A 20,685-nucleotide genomic window follows, 5' to 3' on the forward strand; every position below is an offset into this window, starting at 1 on the left:
GTTTCGAGACACGTGTATTGCTACTATTGCTACCCTCTCTTTAGTCACTATGTGTGTGTGTAACACCAATTCAAACAAAAACCGCAAGGAAATGAACAAGTCCAGTGATGCTGTCTCGAGATCGTCATACGAGATAGAGCATACTATTATAATATTTATTATGTGTGATACAGGATCAATTTTACAAGTTACAACAATTTCATCGGTAACTACGTCTGTCTATACTTCATACTCTTCATATCGTATCGCTCGTGTATTGGCACTGCATACTACCTAATAGTATTGTAATATTATTAGTAGGTAGTTAGACTTAATAGTATTGTAATATTAAAATTTGGTCGACATGTGCGTATAATAGATCCTACTATATAATAGTATAAACGCGAAAGTTTGTATGTATGGATGTTTGTTAATCTATCACGCAAAAACTACCGGACGAATTTGGCTGTTTGGAATGAAGATAGATTATACCCTATAGAAGATAGATACACACATCTACTTTTTATGCCGGAAAATCAATGAGTTCCCACGGGATTTTAATAAAAATCTATATGCACGGGAACGAAGTCGCAGGCATCAGCTAGTAATGTGATATCTTATCACATCAATGTAATTTCATATTATGTTGAAAGGTTGTCTGACGGAGGTGGTAGAGAAAATAATAAATAAGGCTTTGGCTTTTATTATAATCCTACTGACGTATCATTATATGTATAGTTAGGTACGTCATCCGCTCCTTCCCACTAGTTCAACTAATTAGTTCAACCGTTGAATTAGTGAGATTTTTTTTCTATCTAATTATATGTATATAAAAGAGAATCTAACATGATACATTAACGCACAACAAACCGCGCTGGGTACGATAGTTTTCTCTGTAACATAGATTTCGTCATTGAGAAAGGATTTCGGAAATTCCACCTTAGGGCCGGCGCACATACGGCGGAGCGCAGCGCAGAGCATTTTTCACAGTCAAAGTATTATCGACATTGTCCTCATTGAAATAATATCTAAAATCAATTGTGCATCCGTGCGGATACTCGCGCATCCGCGCGCAGTCCCGCGCGTGCTCGCGCATTCTCTGGTAGAAATTCGCGTAATGTGTCACGCGATTAGAAAACTTCGAGGGCATGCTCTGCGATGCGCTCCGCCATATGTGCGCCGGCCTTAAGGGAGCAGCGCAGCGTCAGCTAGTAAGTTGCTGAGCTGTTGTATTCATAATCGTGCTGAAAGATTGTCTACATTCTATAGAGTGATGCATGGTTTGGTCCAGTGTTTGGGATTACGATTTCATAAGCATCGTCATCTTCATCTTGTCTATCGCGATTGTAGTGATCGTTTGTACGTGATTTACTTAGACGCGAATCTATATTAGGTATGGAGAGCCATGGACGTGGAGTGATAGAGATGCACTGTTTTGGGCCAGTCTTTGGGGCTACTATTTCATAAACTTCGTCGTCATCTTGTCTATAGTCCGTACAAAATGATTTCTTACGCGCCATTTTAACTCTATGGGTCAACTATCATGGCAAAAGTACGACTTACCTTTAAAATAAGGACTAAAATAGTACTTTTGACATGATATTTGAAACAAAGTGGAAATGGCGCGTGAGACGTCATTTTTTACGCATTATATTCCGATTGTAGTGATTGTTTTTATGAATTGTTAACTAGGACGCAAATACAACTATATTTTTAACAGAATAATGTTTGGCTGGGGAGTTATTTCAATATTCAGTATGGAGAGCCATGGACGTGTAATGTGATACGTGTTCGGGTCACATTTGGGTAGTCCGTTGCGACAGGTCGAGCGAGGAGTCTTATGAAACGGCGGCGCTTGCGCAGCGCACCCCACCGGTGCGCGCGATGGTGATGAAACCTGCGCCGGAGCGGTTTGCGCACTCACGCCCGCCGACCACCCTCGCCTATAGCAACTTTTACTTCAAACTTTATACATTTTCTTATCTCGCTGACACAATTGTGCTTAAATAATTCAATATATTGCTTCTACTATCTATCACTTAACATTTTATTTTACATTATCAACAACTGTCATGCTTAAATACCGCTGCGTATCGATTTCTTAAGCAGTAAGCAAGCAGGTTTTAAAGTTCTTTGTATGTCAGTAGCGCAGATACATTTACGTAATTCATGACTTCATGAGTAATTTCTCAATGATACGAAATGAAACTATCTGAAATTGTAATGTAATAATTAATTGCTAATTACTTTTATTTTTATTCGACTGCACCACGAGGAGTTTGTAAGTATTCAATTCAATATTAATAAATAATTAACAGAGCTAAGCGAGGTCTTCGATTCTACGTGGGTGAATATTACGCAAATAATTCTTTAAATTTAAAAATAATATGTAGGCACAACGATGACCCAAAGCCGAAAATTACATGAAAAGTTATGAAAAATGTATTTAAAAGGGGCGTTCACAGGAGCAAATGGAGGATTTTATAGGCTTGACAAGAAAAGAACTTTTCAAGCAGAGGACTAATTACTTTATTTAAAATTTTCTTTAAAAATTGATGATTTGAAGGTAGTCCTAATTTTTGGAGTAAAGTTGTCGCTGTTTTTAGACATGTATAATTTCAGTAATATGTTGTACTTCAACTATAAATGTTAAAACTACGCAAAAACTTATAGTAAATAAAACTATTACACTTTTTTCTCGCAATAGTATATTTTGCCAAAGTGTTAGGCAAAGTGATAGGTGACCCTGACCTAACTAACTAGTCGTGAGTTTGATTAATGAACTGCATGCTTAAGCATAACAAAATATTATTATAATTACTATAACGTTATTATGATTAATAGTTACAATTGGATCGCTCTGCGCAATTTGAAACCGTGTGAAAGCAAAACTGATTTGCTATTTATAGTATCATAAAATTATTGTTATATTATACCTAAGCAGAAAATCTAGCTGTCTTTGATTTTAGCCTACTCTAATCAAAATATATATAAATTAAAAATTTATAACACCCCCGACTTGGACTATTCCGCACCTACGATCCAAAGTATCCGAGTATCCGAGTTTTCCAAAACATAATTTTCAAATAAATAATTATGTATCTAGGCAAAGTCCATCTTGACAGTTTGACATTTGTCAATTGACATAATATTATGAACCTAACGGTTATCTAACCTTCTTTTCTACAAGAAAACTAGAAAAGAGCTGATAACTCTTTAACGGCTGAACCAATTTTTTTGGATTATAGCTAAGAACACTCTCGATCAAGCCACCTTTCAAACAAAAAAAACTAAATTAAAACCGGTTCATTCGTTTAGGCGCTACGATGCCACAGACAGATACACAGATACACAGACACACAGATACACAGATACACACGTCAAACTTATAACACCCCTCTTTTTGGGTCGGGGGTTAAAAAGGAAAAGGCTGACAAACTAATGACTGAATGATCTATCAACGCACAGCTAAAATTACTGGACAGATTTTAACGTAGACATCTGTTAAGGTTTTCTGAAAATTCAACCCCTAAATGGGTAAAATAAGGGTTTGAAATTCGTGAAGTCCACGCGAACAAAGTCGCGGTCACATGCGAGTTCATGACTTATCATCCTAGCAATCCTTATTTGCCCTAGCAATCTTAATTGCAAAGCAACGTGAACCACTTAAAATAGAGAATTGATGGTAGGTAGGTATTATGTCAGAAACCTTTCCGCAAGTGCCGATAACAACTGTACAAAGTTTCAACTCAATGCGATAAAAGATGCGCGAATGCATAGATAATGAACAGAAAGAGAAATATATTTTTTTTTATTCACTACAGGTAAGCGCTTGACCACAATCACACCTGATGGAAAGTGATGATGTGGTGTAAGATGGGACGCGTTTACCTATAAGGTGCCTATTCACTCTTGTTTTAAAGATACCCGGATTGTAATTGGTAGGAAACACAGATCGCGGAAGAGTATTCCAAACCTTAGCCATGCGTATGAGGAATGAAGATGCAAAACGTTTCGTGCGTGTAGATGGAATGTCAACGACATAAGGATGGAAACTCGCCCGACGTCTTGCGGTTCGGTGGTAAAATGGTGAAGGGGGGACAAGATCGAAAAGTTCCTGTGCACACTCTCCGAAATATATCCTATAAAACACCGATAAGCCGGCGACCTTACGGCGGTGATCGAGACTTTGAATTTTTATAAAGAGAGAAGTATTATTATGATCAAAGGCATCTACAAATTCAGCCAATTTATTACAAGTTATATTAAACAAACCTAACGCCATAGTCTAACGCTGCGTAGTAACTAACTATAATAATATAATATGTAAATAGAGCAATTAACTAGCTACAGGCATAGCGCATAACTAAGTAGGTAGGTCCCTGCGGTAGTGGAGCAGTGCGGGAAGGGTGTGATGTGATGACGTGACGCGAGCGCTCAATGATTTTTAACCCCCGACCCAAAAAGAGGGGTGTTATAAGTTTGACGTGTGTGTCTGAGTATCTGTCTGTGGCATCGTAGCTCCTAAACTAATGAACCGATTTAAATTTAGTTTTTTTTTGTTTGAAAGGTGGCTTGATCGAGAGTGTTCTTAGCTATAATCCAAGAAAATCGGTCCAGCCGTTTGAAGTTTATCAGCTCTTTTCTAGTTACTGTAACCTTCACTTGTCGGGGGTGTTATAAATTTTTAATTTACACTTGTGACAATTATTATCACCCTCCCGCACCGTTCTATTACCTCAGGAACCTCCTCAGATATGCGATAGATATGCTAAATACCAATAGAGATCGTTGTAATTAACTTTTTAAAGGTACACTCAAAGGGCACACAAAAAACTGAATGATAAAGAGATCTAAGTCCATAACTTGAGTAAGGTTCTTTTAAATATAAATACCTACCATAAAATATAATCAGTACTAATATACTAACTAATAACTGTGCTAATATTGTGAATGCGAAAATGTTACCTTTTCACAGTATATCCGCTTAACTGAATTTGATGTGTAGAGACATATTTCATCCCTTACATAGGCTACTTTTTATCCAAGAAATTTTATTGAAAACCTAATCCAAAAATGTTTATTGAAAACCTAAATCCACGCGGAAAAAGTCACGGGCATTACGTAGTATTTCACGATATTTTTATTTTGAACTTTACTGTTCTGTTGCAATATAATTACTTTCATGAGAACATCAGTGTGCTTCTTGACAAAGACGATTTCAGGTAACGCGAGGAATTTTTCAATTAGTTTACTAAACGTATTCTCATGCAAATTTGCACAAAAAGTTCGTAAGATTATAATATAATTTTTTTGTTCCAACTCTCTCAATTTAGAGAGTTATCCATGAGGATCAAGGATCGATTAAATCTCTGAACCAAATTTCGTCAAAATTGGTTAAATACCTGGGCCGTGAAAAGCTAGGACACAGACAAATATACTTTCGCATTACAATAATAGTAGTAGTAAATATGGAAATTCCTTAGTGCTTGAAGATCAGTCTTAGAACAAGGCGTGTTGCCAGCGATTATGGATCCGAGACATGGTCGCTAACTATGGGCCTCATAAGAAAGCTTAGGCACTTAGCGGATGATAGAGACGGCTATGGAGTTTCTCTACATAATCAAATCAAAACTGAGAAGATCCAGAGTAAGGAGAACCAGGGTACCTGACATAGCTTAGCGTGTTGCAAAGCTGAAGTGGCAATGAGCATGGCACATAGATCGAAAACCGATAAACGTTGGGGGTCCTAAGTTGCTTGAATGGCGAACTTGCACTCGAAAGCGCAGCGTCGGAAGACCACCCACTAAGTGGACAGACGACATTAAAAAGTGGCAGGGAGCCGCTGAATCCAGGCGGTGCAAGACCGTGGCGTATGAAAGTCACTACAAGAGATCTATGTCTAGCAGTAAACGTCTATCAGTTGATGATGATGATGGAATGGAAATTTGGATAAAGAAACATAATATACCCGGGTAAATTGGAACAGATGGCGACCCTACCAGCGAGACGCGCGGGCGCGGGCGCCCGGTGTCGGTGGTGGCATTGCACAAGGCTCGTTGCTGTTGCAGGTCGGCCCGAGTCTCGCAACAGCTATTGAGGTCACCGTGCGATTTGTGAGAATTGTGTCATCTCACATGTTTTATTGCAATATTTGCTATGCTATACATTGTTTTCTACAAAACTTAGATATATTACAATATCAATCATTTGAGGAATTTTTAGGGTTACGTACCTCAAAAGGAAAAACGGAACCCTTATAGGATCACTTTGTTGTCAGTCTATGTCTGTCTGTCTGTCAAGAAAACCTATAGGGTACTCCCGTTGACCTAGAATCTTGAAATTTGGCAGGTAGGTAGGTCTTATAGCACAAGTAAAGGAATAAATCCGAAAACTGTGAATTTATGGTTAAATCAAAGATATCTCACGGGATTTCTAAAAAACGTAAATCCACGCGAATGAAGTCGCGGGCGAAATTTTAGTGGGGAGTTTTAAACAGCAAAGAACTAAATATAATTAACTCAAACAGATGATCTTTGTCTGATTATATGCTCTTATTGTAACGCTAGAATTAGCTTACTATTGACGCTCGTGAGACATAAAGAGTCTAATTACAACTCCAGAAATCTGCCCAAACAAGATATCTTTCTTTTGTTGGGGCTCCTTTATAAATACTAATGATTCTAATGAAAGCTACAATTGGGGGATGGCTGGTTTTACTGATGTTTCATAGTTTCGTCAGCTTTACCTATTACTGCGCAAACTAATATTGTGAAAAGCTATCCTCTGTTCGGGATTTCGAGGGTTTTGATCCTGGACACGCACCTGTTAACTATTCTGAGCTATCTCTGATTCTTCTTTGATAAAAAGTAGCCGATGATGTCAATTTCTGGGACCCAAGCTATCTTTATACCTCACAGAAATCGGTTAAACAGATATGCCTTTAACAATCCCGTGGGAAATCTTTAATTTTCCGGGATGAAAAGTATCATATTTTCGTGACCGGGATGTAAGCTAACTTGTACTTATCATCAAAATGGGTTTAACTGTTGAGCTGTGAAAACCATGCTGACAGACAGACAGACACACTGTCGCATTTATAATATCAGTATGGATATGGAAACCAGAATTATATGTGGTTATAGAACACAGGTAGTGTGTGCAGTGTTGTAATTTTGGATACCACGTCATCATGATTTTATAGCATGACTATCAAAATGCATGCGATCCAATGCGATCTAGTGTAGTTTTGAAGCAACATAATTATTGTGATCTTCAGTAGAGTTCGATGTGTTTTCTATGGGGATGAGATATTACATCAGAAATGGTTGCATTGGCCGTTGTAAATAAATAGAATTTGTTTTTATGACACTGTTTTAAGCCTCAATATGGCAAGGGTATGGTCATATAGATTTTTAACCTTGCACAAAATATTGACTAGTCAGTAACTAATAGAACATTAGAAAATATAAGGGGTTAATGTAACGACGTTTCAACAGGGCTCTCTCCGTCACTTACTCTATACAATCGTAGTTCCAATTTCATTTGAATACTAAGCAACCAAAGTCCACGAAATTTTGCAGACATATTCTAGAAACTAATATCTGTGCCTGTGGTGTTTTAGATTTTTCTAAAAATATGTAGTTTTAAAATACAGAGGCTCAAAGATTTGTATGTGAAGTTTTAAGACCGCGTAACTTTGAAACCGAATATTTTAACAGAAATCTTGAAAATCACAGGCATAGATATTAGTTTCTAAAATATGTCTGCAAAATTTCGTGGACTTTGGTTGCTTAGTATTCAAATGAAATTGGAAATATGATTGTATGGAGCGATTGACGGAGAGACCCCTCTTAATTAATTTTCCGTAACTACTCTAATTGCGTTAAAAGTAACTCATCAATAGCAAAAACACGTAAAAATTATTTATCTACAGACCATACTGCATTATTAATTAACGCTAAAAAGACACCGACAGTGGGAACTCTAAATTGGCGCCCAGAAAGGGACTGTAGTAACTGAAACCAAAAAATTGAATGGCAATTGCGGTATACACAAGTCTACATGATGAATGAAGAAAGAAAAATTTTTATTCATTAATGATGCTCGCTGATGTAATTTGTTTGTATATTTTGTTGTTAACTGATTGTTTTTGCGTAAAATTACACGCAAAAGGAGAAACCACAGAGTACGGTTCATTCACTTCTTTTGCAAGTTGCTTACTTCGTTCGGAGTATCAATTGAGCATATACGAGTATGCACCCACATTATTCATAACTTTTTTGTAGATATATATAGTAAGTACTGAAATAATGCCTTAAAACTCAAAATGGGATTCGTTCGGGCTTGCTAGTCAATAGACAATATTTATGTGTTTATTAATCTATTACATTAATCGCGGTTGATATAGGTACTGTTACCCGTTTAGGAGTTCCGTCCTACATCTCCGAAACTATTCATCAGATCTTTGTTTGGTATTATCCATACGGACTGTCGCGAGGTTAGCTAGTTTAATCAATAATAAGGGTTCCATTTATCTTTATTGAGCTTCGGAACCCTAAAAAAACAATAAAATCAATAACTAGCTTTTACCTGTGACTTCGTCCGAGATACATAATATATAATTTATAGTTACACTCGGATATAATTTAGCTATCTATCAGTAAAACAATAAGTGTTTAATTCATCCAAGTAATCGGATCATAGTTTTGGAAACTACCTCCTACATCCAAACTTTACCTCTTTATAATATTAGTGTAGATACTTCAAAGATTTATTACAATGGCAAATGAACAGATCACGATTGTCAATAGTCAATTAGGTTCTATAGTACTAGCATATGGGCCGAAGTAAACCTTTGAGTCATCTACTCAAGTTTTCAATGTAAGAAATAAGTTTGAGGCCAACTACGCCGCACCTCTGTTAGTGTAGGCTAGGCTCGTGTGGAATGTCGGATTTAAAAAATAGTCACTTTATTTTTAACCCCCGACCCAAAAAGAGGGGTGTTATAAGTTTGACGTGTGTATCTGTGTATCTGTGTATCTGTCTGTGGCATCGTAGCGCCTAAACGAATGAACGGATTTTAATTTAGTTTTTTTTGTTTGAAAGATGGCTTGATCGAGAGTGTTCTTAGCTATCACCCAAGAAAATCGGTTCAGCCGTTTGAAAGTTATCAGCTTTTTTTTAGTTACTGTAACCTTCACTTGTCGGGGGTGTTAAAAAATTTTTAATTTAAACTTGTTAAGATATTTAATTATGAACTAAATGAGCATAGAATGCTACCAAAGTAATTGTATTTTTTGCTTGGTTTAGTAAGCATATTTTTTCTGAGACTTTTCAATTAGGAACTTGTCAAAGAGTTAGTTTGTGTGGTTATAGTGTAGAGATTTCTTGACTTAATTTAATGACTTTTTAAACCCCCGACCCAAAAAAGGGGTGTTATAAGTTTGACGTGTGTATCTGTGTATCTGTCTGTGGCATCGTAGCTCCTAAACTAATGAACCGATTTTCATTTTGTTTTTTTTTTTTTTTGTTTGAAAGGAGGCTTGATCGAGAGTGTTCTTAGCTATAATCCAAGAAAATCGGTTCAGCCGTTTAAAAGTTATCAGCTCTTTTCTAGTTGCTGTAACCTTCACTTGTCGGGGGTGTTATAAATTTTTAATTTATACTTGTTAGATCGAACTTAGTAAATGTGTAAGTATTCGTAAGTCTCTGCGAGTTTTTACTATTTTCTTTCTAACTTTCGAACTAGTCAGGTAGTGCCATCGGTGGTGAAAGCTACATTAAGTAATGAAAGTTTGAATTTTAATGGTCAAAAATTCAGTGTTGGAATTTTTATATCAATTTCAGCGTAAGTAATGAATGTTGCAAACATCGCAGCATCTGGCGAAACGCGCAATCGCGAACGGCTTACGCACACAGCGGCAACCTCGCGTTGCGTACATGCACGCACAAGCAGGCAGCGCGCGCGCCGCATCGCGGCCCCGCTTGCAAGTAGGTCAGGGCGCTCTGCGGCCGCGCGCGTTTTAAATTTAGAACGATCTGCGCTTCAAACTACGCCCCACGCGATACACTTAGTACAAATTAACCTTTAAATTGTTACCTGTACAGCGCTTTTGCACCTTTTCCTCGATCTATAACATCTACAGCCCGTATAATTAGCTCACACTTTAGAATTGTCAACATATTTGTCGAGACCTAGTTTAGGTACCTATCTACTTGCCAAAGGCCATTTATTTAGAGGACATCGAATATGTATGTATGTCACATAAAGTTTATTTATAAACTGTATAAACATGCTACGGCCTCAAATATTTTTTTATTAATTCGAGTGTAATGAAATAATTTATGAAGAAAAGTACATAACATACGAGATGTGCTCGAAAAGAAGGTTGCAAGAGCAACAAATTCTATAGAAACACGTATTTGTTAAATAATGCTTAAAACAAGACAGGTTCAGAATATGAGAGGACAAACTGTTTTATATGTATGGAGAACTGTACATAGAAAAATGTAAATTCTACCTATTGTAAAAGGTTCTAGAGACATTACGCTCGGAAACATCTACGACATGATCATCGAAACATTAGGCGGCACAGCACAAAACAGTCAATATCAGAGTCTAGGGTGGACCATTATAATAGGATAGACATCATAATTCATCATTATCACCAATAAATATTATATAAAAGCAAAAGTCCTGACTCACTTACTGACTAATTCATCAAAGCACAGCCCAAACCCTTAAATCTAGAAAGTAGAAATTTAGCACGTACGAGTAGGTTACGTTCTGTTTATAATGTAAACAAGGAATATGGTCAGATTTTTCGAAATTTCCACGGAATAGGGAATGAAGAGAATTTATATTTTCGCCAAGGGGGACGCTACTCTAATAATAAAATGATAGGCCACATAAACCCATTCGATATCCTGTGAATGGTTATGACAAATACGAATTAATTTTTATATCGTTCAGTATAAGACACGTTTTTCATTTATAATAATAGACTGTCCAATAACGTTGCTGAGTGGGCATGGGTGGATGGAAGTGAATCAGACAAAAGTAAATTATATTTTTACTAGCGACCCGCCCATGCTTCGCATGGGTGCAATGTAGTTACTAATGTGGTGTCAGAGTGGTTATTTTGTTGTATTTCAAAACAATAAGACATCATTGTTATGAAAGCTCTCAGTCGGCTTGATTTCTTCCGACATTTTGAACACATATTTCAAAAAACAGCACAAAACAATATTAAACTATACGTAAAAACTTTTCCCTCAATCACTCTATCTATTAATAAAAACTGCATTAAGTAGGTATAGTCCATTGCATAGTTTAAAAGATCTAAGCGTACAGAGGGACAGGCGGTGGGAAGCGACTTTGTTTTATACTATGTACTCGTAGATATAGATAGATTTATAGATCAATATTTATTGAAGTTTGACTTTGCAGATATATGGTTGAAAAGTTTCATTTCCATGATTTTCACTTACCTACTAAAAGTCATTAAAAACACAAGAAGAAAATTCCATTAGGTATTACCAACGTTTTGTATGAGTAGGTACAAAATCATTCTGAGAAGAAAATATCGCCATTTGCTATTGCACATAACATTTTGATTATTGTTTGTCTGCTCTACCTTTGTTCTTTAGTACTCACTAATAAAAATATGTATTAGGGATTGCGGTCATATTATCAGGACTTTCAAAAAATATGACTTTTTATCAGAACTATGTTTTAGGGTTCCGTATCTCAAAAGTAACCAATATAGGATCACTTCGTTGTCTGTCTGTCCGTCTGTCATCTCTGTCAAGTAAACCTATAGGGTATTCTCCCCGTTGACCTAGAAATATAAGTAAAGGAAAAATCCGAAAACCGTGAATTTGTGGTCACATCACAAAAAAACTTAAAAAGTGTTCAAGAACAAATTTTTATTTTTTTTTCAATTTTCAAAGTAAGATAACTTATACCAGTGGGGCCATCCTTCAGGCCCAAAATGTTGAATTCCTAAAATGTTGAATATCATATGAAAGGGCTTTACCTTTACATTCTAAAATAGTTTTTTTTATCTATTTTTGTGCATAATAATGTAGTTTTTGATTTATAGTGCAAAATGTCGAATAAATGCTCGATGGAACCCTGAGTGCGCGAGTCTGGCTCGCACTTGGCCGGTTTTTTTTACATAATTAGCTGTCGTCAGGTATATGTAAACAAGAATAACTCAATACGCTTGAAGTTCTTATTGGAACTTTAGTGTCGATGTTGATCTAATCTTTTAATGTAACTTTCAGTCAGTCCAGTTTTTAGCGTGCTGCCTTAATATGACCATAAAGTCTGTTTAAAACCATTTGAATGAGGCATTTTCATAATGGAAAAAGTTGATTGTTACGTCTATAAATGCTAAATGGTAGGTATGTATTATTGTTAACATTATATTTTTGCACACTGACAGATACTAAAGTTAGGTTCACAATTTAGAACAACTAATAGGTACGCAGAAAATTTTCAGAATTTGAAAATCGGCATGGGGGCAAAATTTCCAAAAATCCTATAACACGTTTCTTTATTTGTGACCATACCCCCAAAAACCATATTTCATGGAAATAACTCCCTTATTTAACCCCTTAGGGGTAGAAATGCCCAAAATCGTATCTCAGTGGGTGCCTACGTTATAAAAGGAACCTACTGTCAAAATTTCATCTTGCTAGCCCTAGCGGTTTAGGCTGTGCGTTGATACATCAGGGACAAATGGTATTATAGGATAGAGTGCGAATTTCAGTTAAATTATGAAAACAAATGAATTTCACCATAAATGATCGTTAGTTTTACAGACCGTCCTACATTTCATTACGTCCTACCTAACTCCTTAAGTCCTTATTGAATTTGGAATAGCAAGCTTTACGTTCAGAGAAAATTTATGGTGCAAATAATATGTTAATAACTAAAGCTCTTTTTTTAACTCGTACTTTTGTGTGCCAGCGACAAAATCTTTGGATTTTACTGCACTTGCATACGCCGCATGATGTAATAGGTACTTACCATCTAGGTTACTCGTTGCAGCCGCCTACCTGACCTACATGACATGTGTAACGCAAAAGCTCCCCAAAAGCATGCGTTTGTTATTCATACTAGATATTATAAATGCGAAAGTGTTCCTGTTTGTCCGATTTTGACGCAATTTGGTATAGCGATAGAGTTCATCATCATAAGCGCTGAGGAAATCGCGGGTCTTATCTCGTACTCGTAGGTACCTAGTTAAATTAACAAACATGTTCTTATGGTATGCAATAGAACTTACCCTCAAGCTTCATGCCGACATCGAGACATTTTTGAAATCTGCAGAACGGACATCTTTTCCTCTGCGTCTTGTCAATGTGGCAGGCTCTCTCTGCCACACATGTGTACACTTTTTTATTTTGCACGGTCCTCTTAAAGAAGCCTTTACATGATTCGCAAGTGAGCAGGCCGTAGTGGTAGCCGCTGACCTTGTCTCCGCAAACAGGGCAGAGCTCTTCTATAACGTCCTTAGTGTCTGTCTGATCACACACAGTGCCAGCTGCGGGAAGGTACGCTCCTGGCTCATTCCCGGCACCTGTTGGAAATAGATATGACGTATCCAAATTGGCATAACCAAAAGGCTGTTGGTCGGATGCGCACTGGTAAGCGGCACCCTGAGGCACGTATTGTTGCGAAGCTCCCGAGGGACCGCTCCCCGATCCCGACCCTTCGGGGCCCGGACTGAGGTCGAACGGGGACATGTTTAGAGACATGAGGCCTGTCTGCTGGTCCATCGTCATGCTCGGCCGCACGGAGCGGCTGCTTGTTACGAATCCCTACGGCGGCGTTCAACCGCGACAACGTTCACACAGTCACTGAGTTCACTGGCGGTCTGACCGCAACACTATCTGCCGCTCGCGGGCTGCACCTGTTCAATCACTTTTGTAAAAGACACACAAATCCAACACATTTTCCTAGTTAGTTATGGTTTGTAAGAGGTCGGGACGCAAGGCGCCGCGTGCTACGCCAGTGAGCGGTATGGTGGTCTCGGTTCGGTTTGTTGACGCGCGTCGTTACGATCGCATCGAGTGCTAGTGTCGCAGCGGCATACGTGCCGCCCGGTAGAGGTTTCGCGATCGACTGGCGGGCCGCGGCCGGCCGGCGACGAGGGCGCGCGTGCCGGCGCCTCCCGCATGCGCGCCCCGCCGCTGCCCGCGAACCCCCGCCCGTTCGTACAATGGAAAACGATTAGGAGCCCATGTAATAAGTGAAAGTGAGTCGGTGACCCACTTTCCCGCGATCCAGGTCTATGTTAGTGCGCGTTCGCGCGGTTGCGCCACTGCGCGGGCGGGCGGCGCGGGGGGCGGCCCACTGACCCAGTTGCGCGCTGCCGCAGCAGGGCAGGGTTGCCGCGAACGACGAGCTCGTGTTTACGTTCGCACGCCGAATGTCGCGCATCGGACCACGAGTGCTGCAGCACTGTCACGAACGCTCTATCGTCGATTGCATCTAGGCCGACTTGCATATCTCAGCATTATCTTACTATGTGGCTAATTCTGCTGTTCACGATCTCTGAACTAAATTAAAACGATAGCTTTAAATGTATTTCATAATATCCTCAGCGCAAAAGATTGTAGGTGGGTAGGTACTTATCTACTAGATTAATTAGATCGGTCAGATTCATTGCAAGAAACATAGCTAGGTAGGCTATAACTCTACAACGAATAGATAACATAATACGCTAGTACCTACATATTTATACACTTTACAGTCTTCTCTTATTCAAACTCTAGGTAGCCATGTAGCTAAGCATAAAGGGAACATTGTTATTTTAACATTGTCTTACAGAAAGTAGGTAGTGTAGAAAGGTCTTCTTTTATTTGTGAATGGTAAAGAAAGAACCATTCTCTAACTAGTCAGGGTACGTAAATGCCGCTAAACAACAGCAGCCGAGATTCGGTAACAAGAAAAGCAAAAAATTAAGAGATCCCGATTAGGATCGACCTTCACCCATCTCGTAACCAAGCTCGTAACCAATTAATGAAAATATTTTTTTTAAACATGTCATTTCCATATTAATAATTATACATAATTCGAAAGTGTGTCTGTCTGCTTGCTTTTCAAGGTCCATCCGTTTAACCTATTTTACGTTTGGTATAGAGATAGCCTTGAATCCTGGGGAAGGGCATAAGCTACTTTTGGTCCGGGAAAATCAAAGAATTTCCAAGGGAATTTAAAACCTAAATCCACATGGACGAAGTTGCGGGCATCACCTACTTGGTACAAAGGGAGCTTGCATCCTGGAGACGAACATAGAGTGCTTTTTTATCCCGGAAAATAAAAGAGTTCCCTCGGAATTTAAAATATTAAATAGTAGATAATACATATTATGTAACTTGATTATTCAAAAAGGAGTCAGAATACCTACCTACTAGTACTCATTATTACAATTGCGAAAGTATGTCTGTTTGCCTGTCTGAGTCTACCACCTTTTCAAGCCCCATCCGTTTAACTCATTTTGACGAAAGAAACAGAGTTAGCTTGCATCCCTGGGGCGAACATAGCCTAATTTTTGACCCGAAAAAATCAAAGGCTTCCCTTGGGTCAAACGGATGGGCCGTGAAAAAGTAGCAGACAGACACTAAACTAAATTAAAATCGCTTCATTCGTTTAGGTGCTACGATGCCACAGACAGATACACAGATACACACGTCAAACTTATAACACCCCTCTTTTTGGGCAGGGGGTTAAAAAATATTTCTGCAAATAGAGAATTTAAATTTGAAAAACCTATTCAATGACATCCCACTTAAAAGGGTACGATTTTTTTCCCGATCTTTATTTTTCATGTTATTACGATTTATTTTTTTCGAAATTCACGACCTCCAAACAATGTTTGAATACAAGCATATATAAATACTTTAAAAACAATACCCTCCTTGTGGTGCAGTCGGGTAAACACATTTTGGTCACGGACAATTGAGTTAATGCCCGAACATATCAAACAATGGGTAATTTTTGAAGTGCAACGAGATCTATTCAATATCAAAAGCGAAATAAATTAAAGATCTTGACCTGGTTTTGGTTAAAATCAGTCAGCGGGTCACGAACGAGTGACTGGCTGTGACAGCCTTGTGTTCGCTATGTAATAATGTAACGTTCGCCTAATGCACTGAGCGTAGTGCACAGCACGTGACGAGCATTCTGGGGAGCTATTAGACAAATAATCATATTTGTGGGACATGATTGCCGCTCTCATATTCCTCCACTCATTGCTCGCATACTCCTGCCCTCAATTTCAGGGTTCAAAAAAAACGAAACCCTTATAGGACCACTTTGTTGTCTGTCTGTCTGTCAGTTCATAAATAAATAATTTGTATTTTCAATTTTAAAAGTAAGATAACTATGTCAAGTGGGGTATCATAAATGTAAGGACTTTATCGACATTTTAAAACAGATTTTTATTTATTTTTATGCATTCATTTTATTTATTTTTATGCAGTCTTTGATTTATCGCGCAAAATGTCCGAAAAACTGCCCGAGCGTGGAACCCTCAGTGCCGAGTCTGACTCGCATTTGGCTGGTTTTTATTTTATGATTGCTCTCTAGTCTCCACTTCCCGCCAGGACTCCATCATCAAATGTTTTTTTAGGGTTACGTTCGGTGGTCTCCAGAATGTTACGAACGAACATGTCAATAATAAATTGTACCTAAATTTCGGGCATAAACATCGTTATAGAATTACGAGTATATATAATTATCATATCAATGGACATAAATCAACAAGGAAAGTAACAATGACACTAGGAAAAATAAAAGGGATTTGGAGGCCTTCTAGAACATAAATAGCGCTAAGATTTGACAATGACGAACTGAGAATTTCAGTAAGTGACTATGAACTAAAGGTGCGCTTACACGGGCAATTAAAATTACTCAATTCCAGGCAATTTAATCAATTATGACATCACGACCACATGAAGCAAATTTTTGCAATACTCAGCAACACTTGACAGCAATATTATGCGAAATAATTGCTCTAGATTGCCGAGCAACATAAATAATTGCCTATGTAAAGCGCACTTTTATACAGGTACATGTCGAAGTTTACTGTCGTACATGGAGAAAACTAGGAAATTATCATAATGATTGGATTCTGCACTATTTTTGCAAACCTATATATAGGTATATGACCTAATTAATACCTATAATGATTCCTAAAATCTTACAAATACTTGATCATAAGATTTATGCCCAATTAGGAGACATCATCATCATTGTCAACCGATTGTCGTCCGCTGCCGGATATAGGTATCTTGTGCGGACTTCCACACGCCACGGTCTTGCGCTACCTGAATCCAGCGGCTCCCTGCGCCTCGTTTGATGTCGTCTGCCCACCTAGTGGGAGATCTTCCAATGCTGCGCTTTTCGGTGCAATTCTAGCACCTTGTCTATCGTGTTTTCGAATTATGTGACCTACCCGTTGCCACTTCAGCTTCGGAACTCTGCTTTTGTGGTTACTCTGGTTCTCCTACGGATCTCCTCGTTTCCGATTTGATCACGTAGAGAAACTCCAAGCATAGCTTCCTCACCCATGAGTCTCATCGCGACCATGCCTCGGATCCAGTTATGAGCATTTCTTTACAATAAAACTACACCTGTGTGGACAGCCCTGAGTAAAGTTTAAACTTTTCTCGGTAATCGGGTCGCTTGTTGTCGATGCATCAAATATGTATGTGCATTGGCAAATTTTTATTGAATCATTTAACGGAGAATCACGAAGGTTTGCTGCCATTGTTCTAATATCGTTGTCATCATTTTAATTATAAAGTATATTTTGTAAACAATTAAAGTCTCAGATAGTAAAATCAACCCGTATAATGCAATGTGAATCGGTTGGAACGCAAACAGCAACTGAAGCTTGTCGTTGCACGCCACGTCCTCGCCCTAGCGCCATCTTTTTCGTCTCGATGGAGGGGGCTCTGACGTCACGACCACAGCATAACCACCAACACCAAGCAACACCGAACGTGAGAACGAGTTGTTGCCAACACGGCCATGCTGCATGGTGCCCGCCCCGGGCACCCCACGAGTCGGGATAAAATTACTGCAAAATAAACAACCGTTAACACCTGATTCACATTACCTACTTGTAAGGATCCTTCCTAACTTCCTAAGGAATATTGCCCATTCATTGTCACTTATCACTTAACAATCATACGACAGCTCGCAACTTAACAAGAGACCTCCACTATGTACTCGTAAGATCCGGGAATATTGTCCATTCGTTATCACTCATCACAACAACAGCTTTCAATTTAAAGAACAAAACAACCGCATCTAAAGGGACTTTGCCACACTTAGGGGACCAGATTTGTCGTAGTTGAAAACCAACTGCACTTAAAGAGCGTTTCGCTCACTTAAATGCAGCAAGTTGGTCAAGACCACTTGCACTTAAAGAATATTTCGCTCACTTAAGCGTACCAAGTTGGTGAAGACCACTTGAAGACCACTTGCACTTAAAGAACATTTCGCTCACTTAAGTGTACCAAGTTCACCTTCAAGTTCCAAACATTATAGAAGACCACTAGAAGACCACTTGCACTTAAAGAGCATTTCGCTCACTTAAGCGTACCAAGTTCACCTTCAAGTTCCAAGCATTATAAAAGACCACTTGAAGACCACTTGCACTTAAAGAGCATTTCACTCACTTAAGCGTACCAAGTTCGCCATCAAGGTCAAGCATCGTAGAAGATCGCTTGAAGACCACTTGCACTTAAAGAGCATTTCACTCACTTAAGCGTACCAAGTTCGCCTTCAAGTTTAAGCATCGTATTCCAATGTGATATTTTATATTCATGGTACAATATTCCAACTAATTAATCTTCCAAAATTTTATCACGGCTCGCTGTATCAATTATGTTGCTATACATACTTAATTTTAAATAGATTACTCAACATAATACACAGGGTAGCCTTGCCAACACGGTTTTTAATACTCCATGAATATTCTTTAAAGAAGCAATGCATTAGCACTCACGATTAAAATCAGATCATACCTCTTTACTAAATCTCAAAATTCTTTACTAAATTCTGAACACATACTCAATGCCATAGCATCGTGCACCCACACAGTGCTCCGACACTATTCATCCACGTATGCAATCACCACACTATCTTTATCTACCGCGCATCCACGCAAGGGATCACCGGTGCCTAGTTCACCATAATACAAGTGATTTGATCTCATAAGAATCATATTTGATCTCATCCATTTTATTTTAACTATCAATGCTTTATTATTATAAACGGATCATTTGATTGTAAAGCTGGTGCTATCAAAGTTAACTTTAAATAATTATTATCATACTAAAACTATCACTTTTTAAACTAATCAATATCTTAACTGCAGTTATATTAATGATTTCACTAGTTCACTGCATTATTAATTACAAGGGTTGGTCACCAAATATAATCTTATAACCCACAAACTATTTTAATTCATGAATTACTCTAGTATCAAACAATAATAATAATTGGTATTTTATATTCCATATATGCAAATATTAAATTACGCTATCTCAAATAATTATTAGGCTAATTAAAAATGATAAACAGAGAGTCATGGATTATGAGCGACACCGATGCATGCCACTGCCAAAACCAAGACTTTCTTTTTAACTCATTCATCTGTCCATTCGCGCAGGGAATTCATCTACTGCCACTGTATGCTATTTAATATTTCTATTCGCACAATATACTCTTACTGTCACTCTTTATTATTTTCGGCCCGTCCTGATTATAGCACAGAATTGCAGCTGAGAGCATAAAAATGTTGCATTTGTCTACCCTCTTATTGTAATCTTTTTAATGAAAATTTCTCAAGTTAATAATACCCACTTAGCTATCCGGACAAGAATATTTCTTTGTTCAACGCAAATGTGAAGCTTTTACCCAAATTTGTAATATTAGGTATTAACTACCAACATAAATCATAGTTATTTTTTTTTAATATTATTCTAATTTGCATTATTAATGATATACTATAACTTTACAAACTAAATAAAGCTTCATTATCATATTATACACACCACAATCCGTAATTATTATTTGTTTTTGAAGCAGGTACCCAACAAATGCAACAAAACTTTTGAATTGAACAGACTAACTACAGGCACTAGTTCTAACTCTGAAGAGAAATATTACTTTCATCGTTACTAGTCTGTCTGTGTCTATTTTATTAAAATATAATGTACAATCCTTTTACCTTCGTTCTAGTTCAATCTAATTGACTTGTACATGTATACAAAACGGTTCTCTGTTTGGATGTACAAAAAATAGCTAAAATGCTTTCAGAGGTCAATGTGTATACGAGTCTACTACTATTACATTACTTTTCTCGGGGATAAACCAAATCGGATCACTCTGTTACATTCCGTCCAAGCAAGTTATTACTCCCTAGTACCCAATAGGTACATACCTATAACCTAAAAATAAATTCGCTTAACGCAATTGAATCAAAAGGAATGTTAACACATTTTTTTTTTATTACCTTTTTGTAATTTTGCTAAAAACCCTTGTATCAACAAAAAAAATCAGCTTTATCTTTAAATAGAAACCTTCCGTAAAATTATTCATCTTGTATGCCAAAAGTACGCCCTAATATTATAACGCTCTAGTCAAACATCATATTGTAATGCATGGTAAATTAT

At 37.8% G+C, this 20,685-nt stretch overlaps 1 protein-coding gene across 1 annotated transcript in view; it reads right to left on the bottom strand.

The window, feature by feature from the left end:
• LOC123880116 (nuclear hormone receptor FTZ-F1) overlaps nucleotides 1–20,685 on the bottom strand; it is a 111,981-nt gene that overhangs the window by 29,541 nt on the left and 61,755 nt on the right. Inside the window, 1 exon segment of the mRNA XM_045928045.1 lies at nucleotides 13,278–13,571. Within this exon segment, the coding sequence (XP_045784001.1) occupies nucleotides 13,278–13,571 (294 nt within the window).

This window comes from Maniola jurtina, chromosome Z, assembly GCF_905333055.1.
Source record: "Maniola jurtina chromosome Z, ilManJurt1.1, whole genome shotgun sequence".
In the NCBI taxonomy this organism is placed as follows: Eukaryota; Metazoa; Arthropoda; class Insecta; order Lepidoptera; family Nymphalidae; genus Maniola; species Maniola jurtina.